Consider the following 22083-nt stretch of genomic DNA (forward strand, 5'->3'; position numbering starts at 1 on the left):
CAACTTGTACGTAGAACTTAGCTTCTTCATCTACTACTACTACACCAAAATCATACTCATACTCATGCCATTCAACAGAATCGTTCCGAACTGCAAATTTGCTCTCTATATCTAGATGACTACGCAGTGGCTGGTTACGTTATAACTTTCTGGTCCGTGATATCATACCGCTTACCCCCCTTATCACCTCGGATCGCCGCCATCGGATCCATGAACTCGACAAAACCGAGGAAAGGTTGGCTTTGAGCATAGCCGCATACGGTCAGCTCCTCGTCTGACCATTTGGCGGCCTGTTCAGTCGGAATAGTGAGGTATTGGTTTTCACCCTGTGTTCAGAGAGACTCTGTATTAGCCACCAGCCTCAGATGGCCCAGAATACATAGCCACACTTACAGTTCGCAAAATCCCTCTATTCATAAAGGTGGCGAAGACTAGTCTTTCTTCATCCTGGCTCATGTTGGCAGACCCGGCGTGGTAAACAGATGAAAACATAATCAAGGCATCACCTGGCTCCATCTCCGCATAGAGTGCGTTTTCCTCATTGGGCTTCTCCTCGTTCGCCTCGAGATGCGAACCAGGGCAGAAACGGGTGGCTCCGTTCTCTTTCGTAGTCTTGGTACCAGCCAGGAACATGGAGATGCTGACCTCACGCTCAAAGGTATACTTGTCGGCGGTTATGCGAGGGTTTTTCAAATGGTGAGCCATGCTGTCTCGATGCAGCCCTTGTGCGGTCGCTCCAGGGCAGACTCGAAAGCACACGGTGCCGCCCAACACAGGGCGCGAGACGCTTTCGGCTTTGATATCACCGAACCATGCTGATGATGTGATGCTCAACGTCTCGTCCGAAAGAGCGAGCCATAGCGGATTCATGACCACTTTCTTGCGGAAGGTCTCAGACTTTGATACGATACCGCACAGACGCTTCGTCTGAGGAGGAAAGCATACACCATCCCATGGAGTGTCGTCGTCGAGGTGGGGCCTCATTTCCTGAACCACGGTATCCATGTCATCCTTGCTGATCAAGTTGCGTACATAGACGACGCCGTTCCGCTTCATAGAGCTAGACAGCTCCTGGGCGTTGGTAGACGAGGCATCAAAAGAATCGACTCGTGCAGCCGGGTCACCGACTTTGCCATTTAGGACGGCCGGGACGACTGGCTCGACTGCGACTGGGGCCATTGCAATAGATACAAATCGTGAGGGGGGCTGATGTAGTAGGTTGGTGTCAGATTGTAGAAAATCGCAAAGCCGTCGTATGAGTAGTAATCAGACTTATACTTATAGGAAAATACACCCCACCATTTAATATGTTTTGTGCCACCTTCAGCTTACCTGAGTCAGCCTACCTGATTCAGCCATGAGCTGAGTATTGTCAGTCTTAACGTTTCTGGCTTTCTTGGCACGTAAGCTGACTCTGGACTTCTTGTTCCCCCTCTCTCAAATTACTGTGCATTGCGAAAGTGTTGCGAATCCTTGGCGTTACATCCAGAATTGCTGGCGCCGCTGCTGCTCTGGTCGTTCATACCGAACTTCACAACTATCAAGTAGGATGAAGTAAAATCTATATCATGTTGTAGCTGCAGACCAGTAGATCTTGATGTTAGCTGATTGCTCGAGTTTCAAAGTCTTCACATAATTGATCGAGCTTGTATCGTTTTGTATGTAGAATATCAAATTCTGAAAAGGGAGCATTAGATTCTAAAATCTATATCTAAAGAATCAGACGAAGCTGAGTATCATTTTAATGTAGAGTGTATCTAGTAAACTTATCTATTTAGTCCTCACGAGCCGTTTCTGTTTGACGGAGCGGCGCCAGCAATTGTTAATGTAACGCTAAGTTGCCGCAAGAGATCCGCAATGCACAGTACTTCTAATAAGACAGCAATAACGGCCAACCCAGCTGGGTGCCAAGACGCGGTCAAGATTTGGGTGCGAATACCAGCGAATACCGTATTAACCTGCACCGAATCTTGACCTCTCCCAATTCCATTTCCACTTTGAGACCTGAGCACACGGGACTGTAGCCTGAGCGATGAATAAGCAGCCCTGAGCTGTGGCTGATTGTACTGTCCGCAGACATTCCGAGATTGTACGTACCCGAAGGGTACGTACTAATCTCCTGTTCCATGGTACCGGCCAGGGGAGCGACGTGCCGTACGAATGCCCCTCATCGGCGGCATAGTAATCCGACGGCAAGAGTTCCGTTTGCCGCTGTGGATATGCCATTGGCGCTGCCACCCGAGCACGTGGCTGGTCACGTGTATCTCCTGCGCCATGGCAGAGGAAATGCTCCATCCATCACTTTTTAATTTAGAGACATTATTACTATTTTTAATTATTATTTCAATTTTGAAATAATTACCCCTAGTAAATAATATAGTCCAATAAATACGAGTAATAACATTATTGCAAACAAAAAGCATCAAAAGATAAAACGAATTTGGTGTTCCTCTTGCCAAGGCTGCGGCTGAATTATTGCGTCTCGTCAAGGGAAAGGCTCCTCAACAAGGAAGTCAGCCCATGCGCGGGCACAGCCTGTGAGACTGGGGACATGGTCCGGAGGTCCCGTCAACAGGGGGTGAAGAAATTGAGGGCACCACAATTTGCGCCGAAATTTAGCCGGAATGAATCAACAACTCAACAACGAATTTCTACGCGAATTTATGGCATCAATTCAACAAAATGAGTCCTCCTATTACTCCTACAAGGGCTACTAAGCGCAAGGAAGCTGATACAGTCAAAAAATCTTGATTTTTCGAAGCATACGACTCACAAACGCGCGGCGAAGATTCTCTAGAATCTCTTGCTACTAAACATGGCATCGCAAAACGAACAGCTTACAAATGGCTAAAAAAGCGTCAAATTCAAGGATCTCCTGCCTATCGAAAAAGCCGAAAGCTCTCAAAACGACTTGGTCGACAGCCAAAGCTTACAGATGAGCAACTTCAACGTCTTTTGTCCCCTTCAAACCCTATTCGAAATCAACATTATGAGCATCAAATTGAGCATTTTGGACTCTCTTGTACTGTTCGTACACTTCAATTAGCTCTTCAAGATCGCAAAAACCATGCTTAGCGATATAAATCAGTACAAATAAAACAGCTTTCAAAAAATAATAAAGAGAAACGAAAGAAGTATAGAAAGGAATACCAAAACAAGAGCATTGAGGACTATTAGGCCAATATTTATTTTACAGATGAAGCTTATATAGATCCGTCAGAGGTCTTTCAACAATATATTCTACGAGAGAAGGGCACTCGCTATGAACCAGAAAATATACAAGAACTACCTGAAAAAAAGGGTACAAAGCTTCATATCGCAGCTTGGATCAATTGGCATTCAAAGGCTGAAAAGTTAGAGTTCTATAATGACGAAAACGATCATCTTGAGCCTCCAAAGAGACCTAGCAAGCCGCGAAAGAGAAGATACGAAACAGAAGAATATTTTTAACAGCGAATAGTTGATTAGGAGGCTAATTTGCCGCATCAAGTTGAGATGAAATCAAAAGGCAATTTGATGACCCAGAAATACTATACTGAGCGCCTGTTACCTATCTATATCAAGGTTATTCAAGAGGCACGAATTTCTCGAAATCAAGATGCTATTTTACAGGAGGATAACGATCCTTCTCACGGCACACGGTCTGAGCTCAATGTTGCTAAACAGCTTAAGGATAACAATTGGATCACAGTACTTGTTCATCCAGCACAATCGCCAGATTTAAACCCTATTGAGGGTATTTGGGCTATCCTAAAACAGCGAATTCGAAGACGAAAGTGGGATAATCTTGATCAACTGAAAGAGGTCTTGCAAGACGAATGGAGCAAAATTACAATGCAGGAGGTTCAAGCGCGTATTGCTGAGATGCCCTCTCGATGTAGAGCTCTAGCAAATTCGGATGGGAAGGCCATAAGGTCATCGTTGTGGTGATATAGCAATGAGTTTGTACATAGGAGTAGCAATTGCCTATTTCGGCTAAATTTCGGCGCAAATTGTGGTGCCCTCAATTTCTTCACCCCCTGTTGCCGTCGTCAAGGCCGGGGGCCAAGATGCCTCTTGACTTTTGCCTTGACCTTTGAGATATAGTATGAAGGTCGCAGCAACATCTCCATGGAGTCAATAGCTGGACCTGGTGAACGGCTTTGTCTTCTTACCCTCCGAGTCTGTGAATCGTCCACCTTCCACCGACCATGGCAGGCATCGGCGAAGCCACTGCCATCATCGCACTTGCCGAAACTGGCTTCAGCCTTGCGAGAGCAATCAATACTTACATCTCCGACGTGAGCGACGCCAAAGATGATATCCTGTCATTATCAAGTGACATCGATTCGACCTTCAGAAATCTGAGGGATCTTGCACACTTTATCGAAAGGAATGAGACAACCAAAGTCTGGTCGGATGATGGCGCTGCAAATGCCAGAAAATGTGTTCGCGACTCAGAGCTGGTCATCGTGAAGATGAGAAAGTTGTTGAAGAAAGCCACGGCATCCGACACGTCTCCAGAAGTTGAGCGCGATGAGATCGATGTTACAAAATTCCAGAAAGCCAAATGGCCTATTCTCAAGCCGGAGCTGGAGTGCGACGACGAGAGCTACAGATTATCAAACAGGATATCATTCTCGCCTACACTTCTTACAACGCGAAAGCTGCTCCCACCGCAGCTGACAGACAACGAGCTGTGGATGACCTTCCACGTCTTGAAAGAATTAGGAAGTTGATGAAGAGGCAAGTTGTAGATGCAAAGTGGCGGCGTCATGACCGACGATCCAAAGTGCCTGGGCAAAATCCCCATCCACAGAGCAAAGAACAGTATGGTGGGTTTTACGACCAACGAGGATATAGTGGCAGGAGCCTCTCTGACGATGAAGACGTGGAAGATGCTCTCAATGAGGTTATCTACAGCAATATCGAAGACTTGAAAATGGATTTTGAGGATTGGGCAAGGGAGAAGGAGGAGAAGCAGAAGAAGGCGGAAGAAGAGACCAAGAGGATACGAGATAAAGCCGTCGAGGATTGGAAAATAGAGAAGATGGTAGAGGTGGAACGGCAACGCCGCGAGGTGGAAGAGAATCGGCAAAAACTGAAACTGGAGCTCAGTCGGCACGAATTGCGTTTGGCACCTTTACAGATAGAGGAAACTTTGAACAATGTCTATCCATTGCCGCAGACAGGGAACGAACTAGCTCTGATGCCCTTAGGCAATCAACGCCAACCGTCCGATGCTGATGCTGTGTCGGTGCAGATATCCAGCAGCCGGAAGTCAAGAAGTTGGTCCGTATGGTCAAGATCGAGCAGAGTAGGGCGTCGAAAGAATACCCATACCAACGGCCGACATCGCGTCGAGATACCAGAACTGCTACGAGACCCTCTCGGAGCAGGTGGAGTCGCCGAACTAAAAGCCCTCTATCTCCAAAGGGTGTTTTACTCGCAAGGTCCGAATATTGAGGCGTTCAATGTGGAGATCCCTCCGCAGTGGCTGCTGCATGCCCTCGTTGCGAAAGAAGAGAAGTATCTGCAAGACCCGAAGGTTAACTCAATCTGGAAGGAACTCGCACAAATACCGGAGGACTACCGATACGCTATTAATGGCCATGCCGCTTCCGCGCAGCAGTCGTCCAGATATAATGAATCTTGGGTCCTGATTTACGTGGAATGCTTGAGCTTGGAGAAATCATCCTCAAGAATATCACGAAGGGCCCCAAAAGAAGTCACTGGCATATATATTGTGCTGAAGAAGGAATCCGGCAGCATGCAAGCTGCTGAAGATAATGATTATGATTCACCGCCGATCTCTCGTAGATTGAGGCAGCGTAGCCCCGAATACCATAGTAGTGACAGCGAAGAGGCGTTCTACACAACAATTCCTCGCAGAGCGTCGTCGGTGATAAGAACCGAGCATGAGTCGTTGTCAAAATCGAGATCTGATTCATATAGAAGAGACCATTCTCACATTGCAAAGAGGGCTAGCGGGGCTCGCAGCCGAAGCAGGTACGATGATCGAGATAATGATGGTGGAGAGGAGATACGACGGCATAGTAGTCGAACGCGATCTGGGTCTCGAAGAAAAGATTCCACGCCGTCCTTCATGATTAACGCCGACTATCCTATGGAATACAGCGATATGCCTCGGCAGATGTCCGAAAGGCAAAGCGCTTACCCTGCGCCGTACCCTGACATGCCAGCAGACAACGTCTATCCTCGCTATCCGACGCCTCCCCTCACCTCTCATCGTCCCCGCTCGGGCTCATACGACAATCAACGCGCCCGCTTCTCAGATCGACCTCCAAGCATCATAAACCCGACTCCCGAGCCCCCTTCGCGTCGCAGTACCTATGACTCCTGGGGTCGCCCCTCCCGCCGTAGCACCGTCGACTCCATGGACTCCATGGACTCCCGTTCGGGACCCAATAACGGGTATCATCACTATCACCACCACCATCCCCGCCACTATAGCTACCCGTCGCCCCCGCCGCGTCCGACGCGTTACGACCATGGTGGTGGCGGCAAGCAAGTCCTCTCCATCTACGACCGACTCTCGCCGCCACGCACCCATCTCAGCAACATTCAGGAGGTCATAAACGAGGACCTCCCCCGCGGTGATGGTGATTCCGATACGGCTACCCACTCAACTTTCTGCTCTTCCTCCGACAGTGAATTCAGCTATAGGCTAAGAGCTCTATCAGAGGCGGAAAAGGGAAAGGTCGTAATAGGAGAAACAGCAAAAACGGACGAGGAGATCAGCAGGGAGATTCTCGCAAGGTTGACGTCTGGTACTACTGCTACAGCTACTGAAGACGCAGAAGGGAAACCTGAGAGGGGGGGACAGGGACAGGAAGAAGGATCTTCGGTGCCAGACGTGGATACCCTGAGGTCGCCGTCAGCGATGGGTGCATTCGTGGTGGAGTTGTCTGAGGAACCTGCGGCCCAGGATCAAAGTGCAGGTGCGGATGCTGAGACTGGCGGAGTAGCTACCGATAGTAACAAACAATCTCGGTAGCAGACGGGAAGGGAGACGGGAAGACGGGAAACTGATTTAGAACCACTACTTTTTAGGGGTTTTATTGGTTATGGTCAAGCCAGGAAGTGTTGAGGGAAAAATATGAGACGCCTTTGACGTGGAATGAATACCAGCGAATAGGAGATAATCTGATTGAAAAGCTTGACAGGCATATTACTCGAAGGAATCTGTCGAGTCAAAATTCAGCGATCATATAATTTAGAAGATAATTTAAATTTATGTCCATCTCTATTTCTCCATTTCTCTCTCGCGTAATATGCCAATATATATAATAGCCTCGTCCGGACCCTCCCACTCATCTCATGGGAAAACCCGCCCCCGCCCTTCCCCTTCCCCTTTCCCTTCCAACTTCCCCTTCCTGATCCCGATGCTGATCACTTCATCCCCCGTAAACGTGGCACCTCACTGCTCTACCCCCCTAATTTCATCTCGACGCGGAAATCGGTTGGTTTCCTCCCATCAGATGACACGGGTTTTTCAAATTCAGTCTCAGTAGCACACATCCTGACCTTGACGCTTCATCCCTATATTCCACGCAACGGGGCTACCCTATTAGCGTCTTGGCTTTACGATTTTTAGGGACGTCGACAACGTAACCAGAATTACATTCCAGTTTGGGAATCAAATGATTTTCTTTCTGAGAAAGGAAATGGGAAGTTGCAGGGAAGTGCTTCTTTGGGCTGATTGAATTATCCACATCACTAAAATCTTTGGGGAAATAGTAACGCTAACGCTAACCCTTCGAAGATAGAACTCTTTCTGATTATGATTTCCACCACAGTACTTTCTACTGTAGCAGGAGACATTATCAAGGATGAAAACAGGGACCTTCTCAAGTAAGATATGTTAGAAGTTGGTGCAAAATAGCATACGGAGGTGCCAATTCACTTGATTGAGTTACTCCTATCAAGAGGAGCATTTGCTCATACTAATAGCTATAGAAGCGCATTACTGTAACAGCTCAGAAACAGCATTTGGCGTTCAATTCGTATAGCAATGCTCACTGCCATAAATAACAGGGCGTAACAGTTACAAGAGCGTTTCGTGCGTTTTGCATGCGGGGACCCTTGTACCATCATGCTAATACGTAACAGATACGTATCATATACGCAGGGGATTCTGACAAGATAATCCATGGAAAGAGTGTGAAGTAATTGTTATCTTATTCACCCTTTATTTTCAGTTGTGTGCCAAGAGTTTTCGTGCTACTTTTACGGGAGGCCTTCTCTTTAGAACATTGAAGCTGGACAAGTCTGCAAAATGAAGCACTTCAGAGCAAATCTTGACCTTTGAGGCATTTGCGACGGAAATAAGTAGTAAGGCTGCAAGGCGCACCCGAAGTTCAATGCTGCCGCTGAATGCTAAGCATTTTCTTGGACTTGACTCCAACTCGGCGAGACACCCCCCACGACGGGGACACGAGTGGCAGGTTCTTCAAACAAACTTCTTGAAATCACCTGTGAGGGCATTGAAGCCTGGACCCGGGGGCGACCAACTGGTTCCGTTCCACGCCTGATGCATCATGGAATTATCGCTGGCGAGGAGAACCATGTCGATCCAGTTAGGAGCCCAGCTGGAAAGGGCAGGCTTACTTGAGAAGCTTCCGCCATGCGAAGTCCAGGCAGTCCATTCCGACCCATTCCAGGCTCTATGATAGAGCGGGCCACTTTTGCCGTTCCCACCGAGTCCAAGAACATCAACACGATTCATCCCGAAAAATGAGGAAGTCACAGCCAAGACCGAGCTGATGAAATAGCCTCCGAGACTGCACCATTGGGCTGACCACACCCCCTTATCGTAGTATCTCTGCCACAAGGCATTATCGGAGCCTATTCCAAAGACATCCAACCGGCCAGGACCCCAGGAAACAACGGTTGGCGGACTGAGTCAGAGGTGACGCCCGTCGCCGAACCTCCACCTGAATTCCTCTCGGGACCAAAACAAAGGCATATCTGGCCTCTCTACTTCCCGATACTGAGGATGACACTGAAGAAGGATCATCAACATCACCTGCTTTCTCAAGATCCGCATCACCTGTCCATGTCAAGTCTGAGCGTACGCCATCACTGAAGATCTTCAGGATGCAGCGTTTCAAGATAGACACAGCCGAGAAGATCCGGGCTTTATAGAAGCTCTCTGAGAGCTTGAAAGATAGGGGGCATCATAAGCATAGAACAATTTATCTTCTTCTTGTTCTACTTTTCCTTCCACCACTCCAACCGTCCCTTTTTGGTATTTTACTTTCTTTCAGCAGTAGTCTAAGCAACCTTTGGGGATGCTCCTCTTCTCAATCTCCCTGGTCGCAGCCCTTACAGCATAGGGGCGGACAGCTCCTCTAGGGGGCTCTCTTGGTTCTACGAGCCGCCCTGCAAGCATTGCAAGAAGGAACACCTCAATCGCAGGCCCGGTCACCAAAAGCAATTTTCCCGATCCAGGAGTCATCCCGGTTGATGGAAACTACTATGCGTTTTCGACCAGCTCCATGGGGCTCCACTTGCCATGGGCGAGTACCGTAGGAGCTCAAACGCTGACCATCAACAGCGCGGACGCGCTTCCATCGCCCGGTGCTTGGGCCGAGGCAAGAGATATCTGGGCACCTGACGTGGTTGAACTGGTAGGTGTCCGAGAGCGATTCAGTTGAGACATCTGAGCTGACGAAAGAAGACCGTCGGCTCGTTCGTTATGTACTATAATGCCCCGCCTAAGGGCGATCCTGTGCTTCATTACGTTGGGGTAGCGACATCGGAATATGTAAGCGGGCCATACAAAGCTGTCGACAACTTTCGCTTGTCCCGTCAAACAAGGTGGCGCCATCGATGCCAGTGGTTACCAAGACCCAGTCACAAGACTTCGATACGTCGTCTACAAAGTTGATGGCAACGCCAAGGTAAAGGTGGCGACTGCGGAAACAGTATCGAGCCCATCGTATCAACACCGGTATTGCTCCAACAGGTCGGCTTGGATGGAGTGACGCCTATCGGCGATCCAATGCCCGTTCTAGACCGCGATGACAGTGACGGGCCTCTGGTAGAAGCACCTTCGATATACCAAAGCGCAGAAGGTATATACTTCCTCTTCTTCTCGTCCGGTTGCTACACCAGCCCGAGTTATGACATCAAGTATGCCACAGCCGCCGATATTGCGGGTCCTTACACCAAGGCTTCAAAGCCACTGCTCAAGTCTGGTGACGGACCGAATCTGAACGGGGTCGGTGGCGCCAGTGTTTCAGCGGACGGCAAAGTCATGATCTTCCATGCCAACCTGAGCCCTCGTGGTCGACCATTGTATAGAGGCATTTTCACTGCAAAGCCACGAGTTGATGGAAGGACGGTTACTATATAAGCTATATTCTAGGAAATTTGGGGCTCAATGATCGAATTTGAACATCTTTTGTGGAGGAAATTGTGTATCACATGGTTTGGTAACGATGTGCAGTTAGGGATAATCCTTGTAGAACAGATAACGATTTGGTGTACATAACTATGATCATTTCTGTGAACACCATTTAACGTGCTGCTTTAGTAGATTCCACAGAAGCTATCGGCCTTCGGATTACTCATTTCACATTTGATGTTGGAGAAGAGTCAATTTCAAGGTTGGAACAGTCTCTTTTTACTGCTTTGTAATACTAGCGACCCTTGTGTATGAGGCAATAGCTTTTCTTGCCTTGGTTTATCCCGCTAGGAGAACCTGCACTCAGCAGTATATGTTCGTAGCTCGGTGTCTCACTCAGACGGACAGATGCGCTTCTACGAAGGAGCATGTTGAGTTGTCAAGGGTACTCACCTCATATATATATGTCGCTTTTCGGCGAAAACTCTTCTCCTAGAACATCGGAACCCATAAACTTATTCGCCCATTCCTCAAAGATACTACTTTCGTGAAGAGAAAGGTCTTCGAACTGATCAGGACCCTGTTCCTTAGAAGGATCTTATCTCATTATGAAGCCCTCCGCTTATCTCCGTGCTGTTTCAGGGGCCTCGTCTCCCTGACTATGGCTGAAAGTGATTGCGTCCCAGCATTGCCGAAGATATGCCTTACGAGGGATCCGAATAACCTCAACCTCTTCATCTGGGGGCACTATCCTAAAGGAAGCAGACTTACGATTGAGCGTTCTTGGATCCACTTCCGGCAGAGCACGGAGAAAAGCCTGCTGAGGGCGTTGAGTTCTCCAAATACCAGTTCTGTTTTTGCCGGGACATTCTAGTTGCTCCTTTAGAGGAACATCCCAAGTTCTGGAGGGGAAGATATCTTAGAGTGTGTTCGGGTGTGTTGGGTGAAGCGGATGGTGAGCGGAAGCATACATAAAGCGAAATATTCCAGGCCAATGGAATAGGTTACAGAGTCCTAAAGGATGGCGGGATACCTTGTTTTGATACATGTCCCTTCCCTGGGTTCTGTTCATATGTAGGATTGTCTTCTAGTTAGGATACTTGGCGGGACAGACTCTGGATCAGCAATAGAGGTTTCGCCAGCAGTGTTTGAGAGTTCCTGATAGAGATAAAGATATGCTAGCAGTATTTGTTGTCATTATAAGCAAAGGAAAAGGAGGAGTTCAGACACCATGGAAATGCCGTGAGTACCCCAAACACGCATTGATTTTGTTAGGCAGAGTGGAGGCACTGTATTTGATACAGCGTAATTTAGCAACTGTCATGGTGACTGACAGTACAGTACAAGTGTCCCGGTAACATTTCACTCCGGAAAACTCTTCTCTCCGAACTCTCTACTCGGACTACAACGCTGTCATCATACCTCTGCAAAGGAGAGCACAATGGCCTTGACCTTTCATCTTACTGTGGCATGTGATACATCTCTTGTGATGATCGATTGCAGTAGCGTTCATTCAATGATCAGGCTTTGTTCACAATCACGAACTGAGGCTTGATGAACAATGGACTCATTGACTGACTTTAATTGACTGACTGTACGGCAATTTATCTGCTATTGAATACAGGTGCTCCCTTTGACTTGCATCCTTTAACAACTGGATACCTTTGGTAATCCAGTTAAACAACAGCTGGACAACTGAATACCTTTGGTGATTCAGCAACATAACAAGCTCGACGAACCATAAAGCAGGTCTAGAACAAGAGGCCACAAGAAACCATCAACAAATCATAAAGCAGGGATCGAGAAGGAAATCGGCAGTGGCGACCTTAGTCAAGCCACAAACAGGCTGTGAGAAATGTGATCTGCCCGCCACAGCACATCATTGAGCCTCCACAGAGTTCGGATTTTGCTCCACCAAACTCAACACACCCCACATCATTTCAGTTTGCGAGACTTCCTCGATGAATTGACCAGATCCTCATCGAAGGTACGGCCCAGCTCCGGTGTGACAATGTTTCGTTGAACGGGATAAGTAATTTGTTGACCGATCTCGTTTGTAGTCATCATCTGTTGCATACTTGCATTTGGTGCGCCTGGGTCGGGACTGATGCCAACATAGTACGCATTATTCTCAAGAGCATAACCGTTGGGGTTGATTTCCATCCAAGCATGATGGTTTCCATCCACATAGGTAGAGCCACTTTGCTGCTGCTGCGGCATGAGTGACGACTGTGCCTCCAACATCGAGCTACCTGGTAGTTGCCCATCATTTTCATAGGTCGAAGGCCCGCACATGAAGTCACCCTCGTTCGCATCATTGTCTGGCTGCAGACCTTCATAGGGGGACTGTGATCGAAGATCTCCGCCGTCATATACGTACCCAAAGGGTTGTTCGAACCGATAGGGCTGCGATGGCATCAACCCTCCTCCGTCTCTGCTGTTCTGACCGTATGGCTGGGCTGGGTGAAATTGTGGTTGGAATTCGTCAACTAGGAGGCCGCCTCCATAAGCCGGATTTGGTGGCTGAAAAGGTGCTCGTTGTGATTCTTCAAATGAATCCGTTGTTGCACTGAGCAGGTTAGGCATGGTATCGAAGAAACCCGCAAGATCGTTTCCATAACCGTTTTGTTCATCTTGACCTTGGGTACGCTCCGGTATCCCAGGTATGTCGACTCCATAATCGTTGTGTCCATCTCGACCTTGGGTACGCTCTGTTATCCCAGAAATGCCGACTGTACCTTGTTGGTCTGCAGGGTTCATGTAACGCTGGTGTGGTAGTTGCATGCCTTGAGCGTTTTGCATTTGACGCGGCTGATTTGGTGCATTAAATTGAGGCTGAGGATATGCTATATTGCCCATCATCTCGGACACGGCTGGATATTCCATTGCCGGCAGCTCTCCTGCTCGCACAGAGTGTCCAGGATATCCAGGTGCCAGGTGAACGTCCTCTTCGTCGACATTGAGGTGGCGTGTCATTCCTATGTGACCAGCACTTTCGACATTCGGATTTGACATCGATCCGGCTCTGTCTACCATGGGATCTGGATCAACATTCTGCTGTGGTTGCGCAGTGGTAGTGTTGTAGACGGCTTGCTTCCGTCTCGAACTGGACCTCCTGCTCTTTTTCGGTGCTTGTACAACAGTCACAACACCATTCGAGACCTGATCCAAGGCTGCCTTGATCTTCTTTGCTGGGTTGCTGGCCAATGTGCGTTCAACCTCTCGGTCCTTTTCTTCCCTCCTCTCGCCTTTGAGCGCTCGATGGTTACCCTTTGCAAGAAACTCTTTGGTCTCGCTTATAATCCTACTCATCGATTTCGTACCCTCTGCTGGAAGATCCTCGAGGTGACGAGTACTGTTTGGGTTTGCGATATTCGGGTTGCTGTTCATCTCGCTAATGAGGTACAGATCCCATTTCTTCGTCCAAGTGGACTTCATCCAAGAGAGACATCTTCCTTTGTCACGGAAAAGCTCTCTTCGGCGGACCAGGCGGTTGATGACTGCTCTGCTCTTGTACACATTGTGTTTGGGCTTGAATGGCATGCGCTGAATCAAGTCCTCGAATCGAAGGCTGGGATCATAACGGAACCATGCTTCCATGAGCCAGCCCTCGACTTTGGTGGAGATTGTGGTAGGAAGGTGAGCAAAGTCTCTCAAAGGTTTGTTGTTAATGACGTCAATGATGGTCCGCTGGACACCATCGATAGACACAGTGAAATTTGGTGGGTTGGTGGGGGGATAGGCATTGTCTGGCTTTTTGAACTCAAACAAAATTGTTGGTCGGTGTGCGCGATCTCCTCCCCAATATTTCTGTGCCGGAAGATACGAGGTACGATCATACTCATCACCATCGAGCTTACCGTCCTTTCTTGGGTGGGCTGCAAATCGTTATGTCAGCGCAGACGACCATCTTGCATAGGGAACTTACTGTACTGCTGACTACCTGCTGGACCATAGAGACGATCTTTGCTAAGAACTGTTCTCACAAGTTCATGGTGGTAGATGGCCGGGTCTAAGGATGTTAGCAGCTGATGTACTCCTAGAGGTGTCCTGATACTTACACCACTTGCCATTGTCCTTTACCTCAAGACCGGTATCTCCGTTGCGGACTTCGTTTTTGGTGATTGTCACGTTAACCTTGACCGCTTTTAAGGATTGTCAGCAGGGAGGGTGTTAACAGCTTGTGCTCAAGCACTCACCTGTCTCCTCGACCGCTGAGGTATCTTGATGCGTTGCAACACTTTTGGCTATGCCACTGACATTCCCTAGGTTGTCTTCCTGGTTGATGTGTTGGGTTTGGGTGTTGTTGACTGCAGAATCGGTCTGGTTGGTGGTACCATACTGTCCGGAAGAGTTAGTGTGAAAGTATTGCCAGGCAAGGAATTGTTGTCTTACCTCATCACCACCGAAATCATCTTCATCACGCTGCCGCTTTCTGCCAGCAAGAAAAGTTTCGTCGACATCAAATTCATCACGCTGTCGCTTTCTGCCAGCAAGAGGAGGGACGTTGTAGAAGGTCATTCCCTCGGGAGGCTCGAGAAAACCGCGAGGCTGTTGGGCCCCTTGGTCAGGCATCATGCCACCTGTTTGAGGCAGCCGAGAAGAATTGTTTAGTTCACGATTCTAAGGGCTCGGCGATTGAGAATGAGGATGAATATGAAAGGGTGAAAGTGGTCTAAGGTATCAAAAGCAACCGCTTTGGCTATCACGAAGAAGAACACTGCATGCGGCGTTCAAGGAAGAAGTGGTATTGGAATTTTTTGGGGGGAAAAGGTGCAGTTTGCAGAGGTCAATGTTATAAAGTGTCTGACCGCAAGATGGATCAACAGTACAAGCAATCTGTCTGCCAGCTTACTTGTTCGCCTGTCACCAAAAATTACGCTCTTGGGAACCATGCAGATTTTGTGTTGACAATTACTTGTTCGCCAGTCACAAATTACGCTTTTGGGAAGTGTATACAAGTGTTCGTACGTATCCTTGCAGGGGCAACAGGTGGGAACATAATGACCGAGATGAATGCACATAGAGGTGTATACAGCAAGCTCTAGAGACGTTTGAGCTCAAACGTGCTATTTGAATCTCTCAAGGGTTCCTAAGCTAGGAGAGTTGATAGCCTTTCAACACTATCTGTCAGTTTTACCTCAAAGTTCCAGCTGACGAAAATTGGACACCGGGCTGCCCGGTCAGAAATTTTGAGCTCCACGTCTGTCGAAGCCTTCACAAGACGATACATCTAAGACAGCAACAGCGGCTCATGGCCGTCTGGCATTGAGTATCTCTCATTGTTTCATACTTTTCTGAAAGAGAAGGAGTTGGATAGACCGTCAAGAACAACAGAGCCCGATATCATGACAACAGTCAAATACGAAAATTATCAAGCCAATTCAGGGGTTTCTGCAAGTTCAACATACAAGCTGAACTGGCAGCACAACGTTACCAGATCAGAAGAGGCTCAGAAGGCTTTTCTTGGCTTCTTTGTACTACACTCTCACAACCCACTACTGCACCCGTCTTTGGATCGCCTGACCTCCTCCATGGCCCTTTTTACACCAGTGTCCTGTCTTCCTGCATCAAAAGCAGGGAGCTCCAATAACAGTGAAAAGACACTGAACCTCAGCCCGGTTGGGCTAGGACAAGCACACTGCAAGTAACATTTCCCACTTGCATTCACTGTGGAAAAAGATTACACTATCCCTGGCTGCTTCGGGACGGGCTGGAAAGAGCAGGACGGAGTGAAATAAGAAACATATTTGTCTCTCCATCGTGAGACCCCAGATGGCCTGGTCTGCACTGGATCTCAGAATCAGGAAGAACTGGTCCTTCATGATTCATATCACAGAGCTAGCTGTGTTGCAGTCTATAGAAGAATTTTTCCAGCACAGAATGTGAAGTAGTACAATTCTATTCAGATCTCAACTTGCTAGATCCGTTGTAGCTGTCCTTGTCCTCTATCATACGGCTCTACTATAGCGTAGTCATAACGTCTTGTGGTCTAACATCTTAGGGAATAAAAGTCTCGTGGGAGAAATCGAAATCGTGTGGTGGAGTCATCTGTAGATGAATACTGCCTTTTTGACCCTTGTCTCTCTCTTGATCATTTGCGGCATAAGGTAAGGAGAAGGCTTGCTTAGGAACGATGCGTGAACCTCTACCCCTTCTTCCCATGCACCTATCGTCCAGGTACCACCTAGCACCAAACTCGCTCAATTCCTGACCTCCTCATCTCCCTTGCTCTCTCTCCCCAACCCAAACCTCTTCGCGATCTCCATGCCCATCGCCAGCGTGCCCACCCTGGCATCAATGGCCACGCCCTCCTCCCGCTCTAGCCTCCTCAGATCCTCCCAAAGCGACTCCAACGGCAACGAAAAACACTCGATAAACTCATTCTCCTCCAGCTCGGGCATCAGATTCTCTGCTCGATTCCTCGGATCCGCCATGTCGACCTGCACCGTCACCATCTGGGTGTTCGTGTTGCAGAAGCCGGGGTCGTTGTGCATTACGAATGACTCTGCGGTGTTGTTGTTGTCTGCCGGTGGCGTGGGTTCGGGGATGGTGGCGATGTAGCCGGTCTCCTCTTTGAGTTCGCGAAGGGCGCATTGAGAGGGGGTTTCGTTGGGATCGATCAGCCCGGAGGGGACTTCGACGGTGACGGTGTTGAGGGGGGGACGGAATTGTTTTTGCAGGAGCAGGGCCGGGCCGGTGGGGTGGTGGAGGATGGCGACGACGCCTACGCCGTCCGTTTGCGAGGTTGTGGGCCGGGTCTGCGAGGAAATGAAGAAGAGAAGGGAGGGTTAGTTGGGGAAAAGCCTGAGGTTGGAGGAGGGGGGGGAGGACGGTAGTTGTTGTTGTAGTACCTGGCGCTCGGCGGATTCCCAGCTTCGTGATCGGCCTATCGGATCGGTGTAGGTGATCTTGTTCAGTCGGATCCAGCGCGCTTCATCTGGTGGCTCGAGGGGAGGAGATCAGCTGCAGGCTCTGGCGTCGTTGCAAGGGACTGGTTACCATTGGCTCGACCGAGGTCACCTTTGCATCTTTCGGATTGGGCGCCATTCTGTGCAGTGTAGTTGACCAGTAGTGATTCCGGCAGATTGCAGAGGGAAGTCTAGACGCTCTATGCTGGACAAGAGCTGTTCGCACTGTCATACGGTATCGCATGCATTGGCTCGTTCAAGATATGCGTGATGTACTACGTAGTCCGGGGCGGGGAGCAGGCATTCCAGATTTGGTATAGCCCGATGCAGGTACAATCCTTTCTCAGCTCAACTCCCTTTCCAGTCATACGTAGTATGTAAACAGCTGCGGGACCAACAATTGAATCGGAGATCTTCTATACTGCCATACCGTGGTGGACACCCGTCTGAGAAAACTACTTCAAGCTACCTGAGCGCTTTTAGGATTATCTATAGTGCAGCACACGCGGGTACGTGAGCGAAGTGGGTTTGTGGAATGAATGGTCTTTGGGTACAGGATTCGCCTTATATTTGAGTGTGGTTCTCATGCTGGCAACCTGTCTCTGGTGATTGTTACATCTCTCCCCCAATGTGCCCAACAGGAAGTATGGATGCCAGCAATTCCAATCCTTCTCGCTCTTCCAACATCACCACCCCTGTGGCCAATTTGGGCTGCTCCTGAAACCACTGATTTTGCCGGTCCAAGGCAACAACGTAAGTACTGCAGGCAGGTCAAAGGGTGATAGGTCTGGTTTCCTGGCCAACTCGAATTTGTAGTATTCTTGCAGGCATCGTTGGTGTGCCTCCATGTATGACGCGTCTGGGCTCCACACCACATCCGCGTCCCAGCCCTTCTTTTTCAAGCGGAACAAGGTTGGCGTAAGTGCGGCACGGATGGCGAGTCGTTCCTCAGCAGTGCTTGGAAGGTGAAATCGACAATCCTCGGTGTTGCTGTTGTAGCTGGCTGGATCCTCTGACAAGGCGGGAAGAGTGTCTGATATCGAGTCGACACTCCGTCGTCTCGGCATCTTAGCACGTTTCAGGGTTGTCGGTGGAACACTGCCAGCAAGATGTTCTCGAAGCATTCTCTGCAATGCGGCGGTTCTTTGCTTGATCAGGCGAGGTGAATGTCGGCTCGGTGACAGCGACATGGGTCTGCGTCTCTTCCTCTTTCTTGACGCTTTCTTGGGCACGCTTTCTCCGTTGCCTTCATTCACCTTCTCGTCCTCGGCTTCGAGCAGTGGTCTTCCTTTGGCCAATGCATCTCCCAATTCAAGCTCGGCCTTTGTCTTATGCGTGGGGGAGGGGGTTACCGAGCCACCAAGATTACCTATCCGTGGTTGTGCATAATATCTCTGTGCAGCACTTGGAATCTGTCTTGTGGGGCCCGTAGAAAGATCTGCCATGCGAGCAGTCATAGAGAGTGCCATTGGCTCTGTGGCTGACGATGCCGGCATTGCTGAAAGGACGTTGCTGTTGGGGGGGTTGAAGCCTGGGTAAAGAAAGTCTGCTGGTTCAGATTCAAGTACAAGTACAGTATCAGGAACCAAAACTACTATGGACGGAAGTTCTAGGTGGTGCTTATGATAAAACACAGTTGTGGCAGCCTTCCGCGCCGGAAAGAACCAGAACAGCGGTGTTTGACTGTTTCAATATTCTAGCGGTGTTTGGACCAGACACCACAAGTTGGAAGTGTATCCCTTTATTAGGGCTCGATCTCATTTGTGTTCTTCTTTTATTTGTTTGCGCACATCCACCTTGGGCTTAACTACCAACAATCCTCCTATCGCTGTCGACTGGATAGCTTATCTCATCAGGATTTGAAAAGCGGTTCTCAAATATGGATAAATCCTCCACTCCAGCAAAGCCTCGACCAAAACGGGAGATGCAGGATGAAGTGTCTGATGCTGACGATGCTGGAACAAGCAACCCAACGCCAGGCGGAAGGAACAATCACGCACAGAAGAGAAGAGGTATGAATTCTCTTTCACCCTCATCCCCGACCCTGACACTCTTTCACTGACTCCTACACCCATAGTTCGCCGTGCACCAGCAAGCACCGAATTTGACATCCAGGATAGAGCGGGTCAAGGACTGTCTGTCTCTATTGGAGGTGCATGGCGGCCAGCGATTTGGCACCACCGTCTTGTGATCGGCCTGGACAGAGAGAAGTATGGAGTGCATCTGTATGATACTGAACCTCCTCGCAGAGGCGATGATCAACCGACAGAAGATATCACAACGTTTCTAGCCGGTCAGAAGAGTTGGGCATTTGGGAGCAAAGAAGGCCGACCAAGCATTCTTTTCCAGCTTTATCCGAAGATCGACCAGTATCCGGACCGAAACAAAGTTGTTCCTTGGCTGGAATGGGAGATTGATGGGGAGACCAAGATCGTTCTCGATGTTGTTAGCCGCTCTCCTCTCAGAGACTTCAAGAATATCCCTGTTCAGCTTGCCAGCAATGTCGAAGGTGGCCGCCTTGAGGCTATGGGCCGGGAAGATTCGCGAATCACCAGCAGCGACTTTCTGCAACATATGATCCCCTTGTTAAATGAGAATGGGGAGCCTAAAAGGGATGAGAAAGGGGTCATCCTAAGTGACCGGCCATCAAGGCACGTACTGGACTATGTCAGAACTCAGTTTCGAAATCAATGTCGGTGCTTATCATGGAGAACGCTGAGATATGGTTCGGTATTTGATCGCCAGCTGTTGAAAGACATCACAAAACAGGATAAAGATGCAAACACGACTAGAAACCTTCCTGATCTGTCCCATAGCGAGATATCTGCCATCCGCTCGTCTGCTAGGAATGCAGAGTTGGACAAAGGAATTGGCGCTAGACTTGCAGCAAAGGATGAATCTCAGCTAGATTCAGCACGAAATAGTCCAAAGCAGTCTGGGACCAAGGTGTACGAGGAGGATGGAACAGCAGACCTTCCAGAGTACAGCGATGTAGATGACTTACCTGATGTCTTGCTGGATCAGACCTCTGGGAACAACACACCTGCTCAACGACGTGGGAATCGTGCTTCCAGGAAGATGTCTAAGCTATTTGATGTTGCAGGAACTTCTTCTCAAACGTTGGTTGGAGATACGGTCCAAACCGGTTTTGAAGTGATTGATCCAGCTCTCCTTACTCCAGCTGCCTCGCAAATAACAACAATAACAACGACAACAACAGAGCATGCCGAGCCCTCGACTAAGAACACAGGTCAAAACACTCCCCAGCTGCCTGTGACCACTCTCAACATACCTGCTACCTCGTCACCTCCAACGGCTGACACAACCAAAGCTGTATCTGCACCCAGAGGTTCTGCTTCTCCTAGTCTTGTTACTTCAGCTCCATCTACCGATACTCAAGATCCTTCAGATCCTTCAGCAGATAGCGAGAAGGCTGTCCAGTCTACTGCTGCTACTAAGTCTACTGCTGTTACTAAGACTCGCCCTGTGTTATCATTAAACACAGCGACAACAGAGGAACAACTTGGTAACGACTTGCCGAGCCCAAAACGCAGATGCACTACTAATGAAGGAGGAGATCCAGACAGTGATAGCATTCAGGTGACCAATAATTCTAAACTTCGAACACAATCTCCCGAACTTTCTCTCCAGCATCAAAACATTGCATCACCACCATACCCTACAAACGTGCAAGAGCTACTCGAGCAGTTTGGTGCAACTTCACGACCAGGAGGAGCTGCATCTCCTCTCCTAAACTCAGGAGCTGTGAATACTACTATTTCTTCCACTCAAGAGAAAGCACAACCTGTCAACCAGAGTTCAGAAAGCCCACAGCCGAACAGTCCTGACGAAGCACTACCAGCAATCCCAACATCTGCTACACCCATCCGTTCGCGATCTGTGTCACCTGCTCCAGCAATGCCGAGTTCTTATCAACCCATCCAACCGCGACCTGCTCCACCGAGTCCGATGTTGCACCACAATCAAATGCAGATGCTCTCAGCTGAACAAGCGCGCTTCGCCGCCACCTCGGACAGAGTCTCTTCGCTAGAATTATCCAAGGCAAGGCTCTTCAACGCCTGGCTGAAAGACCAAGCCGATACCAGCGATGGTGCTGCTCTTTACGGACCTAGATTCAACATTTCCCTGTCCAGTCTGGGTTCCAACAACTCTGCCCGAACTGACGCCGAGATGCGCACCTTCATGTCGAGCTACAACATCCCAGGCAACTGGTCCGCATCGAGCATCGACCTCCGCCAAAATGAAGAGCTACGCCAGGCAGTCCACCAAGCCATCTGCGAAGCCGCACACTGGGATGCTAGAAACTACGTCGAGAACAGCAACCTCAGCCGCGTCGACCTGAGCACCGACGGCGGTTTCTTCCTGGCGCGCGCATTCTGGGCCAGCATCACGCCGAACGATTGCCGCTTCTGGAACTTCACCTCGACCGAGCAGCTCAACCGCTCCCTCCACGCAGCCCTGTGGCGCTACAGGCAGCTCACCGGTCGCGCCCTGGCCGCGCCAGGCCACCCTGCCTTCCTCGCGGTCGAGACCAGCTACCACGACGCGTGGTGTGAGATCTACCGCCAGATCTTCCTGCCGTATTTCCTACGGTTCAAGGACCCCGTCGAGGCGGCGTGCTGGGCCCCGCAGCTGGGCATGCTGGCCAAGTGGGAAGGTGGGGCAGAGAGCTGGGCGAGGAGCCCTACCCATGTCCAGGACGGGTTTGCCTGCCGTTTCGATGTGGAGGGGAGGGGGGCGTTGGATCCGAGGAGGGATGCAACGGTGTGGGGAGCGGGGAGGAAGGTGTTTCTGCCGCTG

The 22083-nt window shown here is 49.4% G+C and overlaps 7 protein-coding genes across 7 annotated transcripts in view; 3 read left to right on the forward strand and 4 right to left on the reverse strand.

The window, feature by feature from the left end:
• Positions 1–134: 134 nt before the first annotated feature.
• Positions 135–1179, reverse strand: EPUS_00302 (uncharacterized protein; the record flags this gene model as incomplete). The annotated part of the gene is made up of 2 exons (XM_007805959.1): positions 135–326; positions 394–1179. 2 exons carry the CDS (start codon positions 1177–1179, stop codon positions 135–137), a joined length of 978 nt encoding a protein of 325 aa, XP_007804150.1.
• Positions 1180–4190: 3011 nt separating this feature from the next.
• EPUS_00303 (uncharacterized protein) lies at positions 4191–6997 on the forward strand (the record flags this gene model as incomplete). The annotated part of the gene is made up of 2 exons (XM_007805960.1): positions 4191–4713; positions 4773–6997. The coding sequence occupies 2 exons, from the start codon at positions 4191–4193 to the stop codon at positions 6995–6997; spliced, it is 2748 nt and encodes a 915-aa protein (XP_007804151.1).
• A 2503-nt stretch (positions 6998–9500) lies between these two features.
• Positions 9501–10360, forward strand: EPUS_00304 (uncharacterized protein; the record flags this gene model as incomplete). The annotated part of the gene is made up of 3 exons (XM_007805961.1): positions 9501–9632; positions 9683–9857; positions 9906–10360. 3 exons carry the CDS (start codon positions 9501–9503, stop codon positions 10358–10360), a joined length of 762 nt encoding a protein of 253 aa, XP_007804152.1.
• A 1926-nt stretch (positions 10361–12286) lies between these two features.
• EPUS_00305 (uncharacterized protein) lies at positions 12287–14926 on the reverse strand (the record flags this gene model as incomplete). The annotated part of the gene is made up of 5 exons (XM_007805962.1): positions 12287–14229; positions 14280–14363; positions 14413–14496; positions 14551–14692; positions 14747–14926. 5 exons carry the CDS (start codon positions 14924–14926, stop codon positions 12287–12289), a joined length of 2433 nt encoding a protein of 810 aa, XP_007804153.1.
• A 1628-nt stretch (positions 14927–16554) lies between these two features.
• Positions 16555–17401, reverse strand: EPUS_00306 (uncharacterized protein; the record flags this gene model as incomplete). The annotated part of the gene is made up of 3 exons (XM_007805963.1): positions 16555–17112; positions 17206–17298; positions 17354–17401. The coding sequence occupies 3 exons, from the start codon at positions 17399–17401 to the stop codon at positions 16555–16557; spliced, it is 699 nt and encodes a 232-aa protein (XP_007804154.1).
• Positions 17402–17948: 547 nt separating this feature from the next.
• EPUS_00307 (uncharacterized protein) lies at positions 17949–18758 on the reverse strand (the record flags this gene model as incomplete). The annotated part of the gene is made up of 1 exon (XM_007805964.1): positions 17949–18758. One exon carries the CDS (start codon positions 18756–18758, stop codon positions 17949–17951), a length of 810 nt encoding a protein of 269 aa, XP_007804155.1.
• A 383-nt stretch (positions 18759–19141) lies between these two features.
• Positions 19142–22083, forward strand: part of EPUS_00308 (uncharacterized protein) — a gene marked incomplete at both ends in the record, with an annotated part of 3479 nt that continues 537 nt past the window's right edge. The window contains 2 exons of the mRNA XM_007805965.1: positions 19142–19274; positions 19340–22047. Of these exons, the coding sequence (XP_007804156.1) occupies positions 19142–19274; positions 19340–22047 (2841 nt within the window). The remainder of the gene's footprint in view (positions 19275–19339; positions 22048–22083) is intronic.

The sequence above is a fragment of the Endocarpon pusillum genome (genome assembly GCF_000464535.1).
Source record: "Endocarpon pusillum Z07020 unplaced genomic scaffold scaffold4993, whole genome shotgun sequence".
NCBI lineage: Eukaryota > Fungi > Ascomycota > Eurotiomycetes > Verrucariales > Verrucariaceae > Endocarpon > Endocarpon pusillum.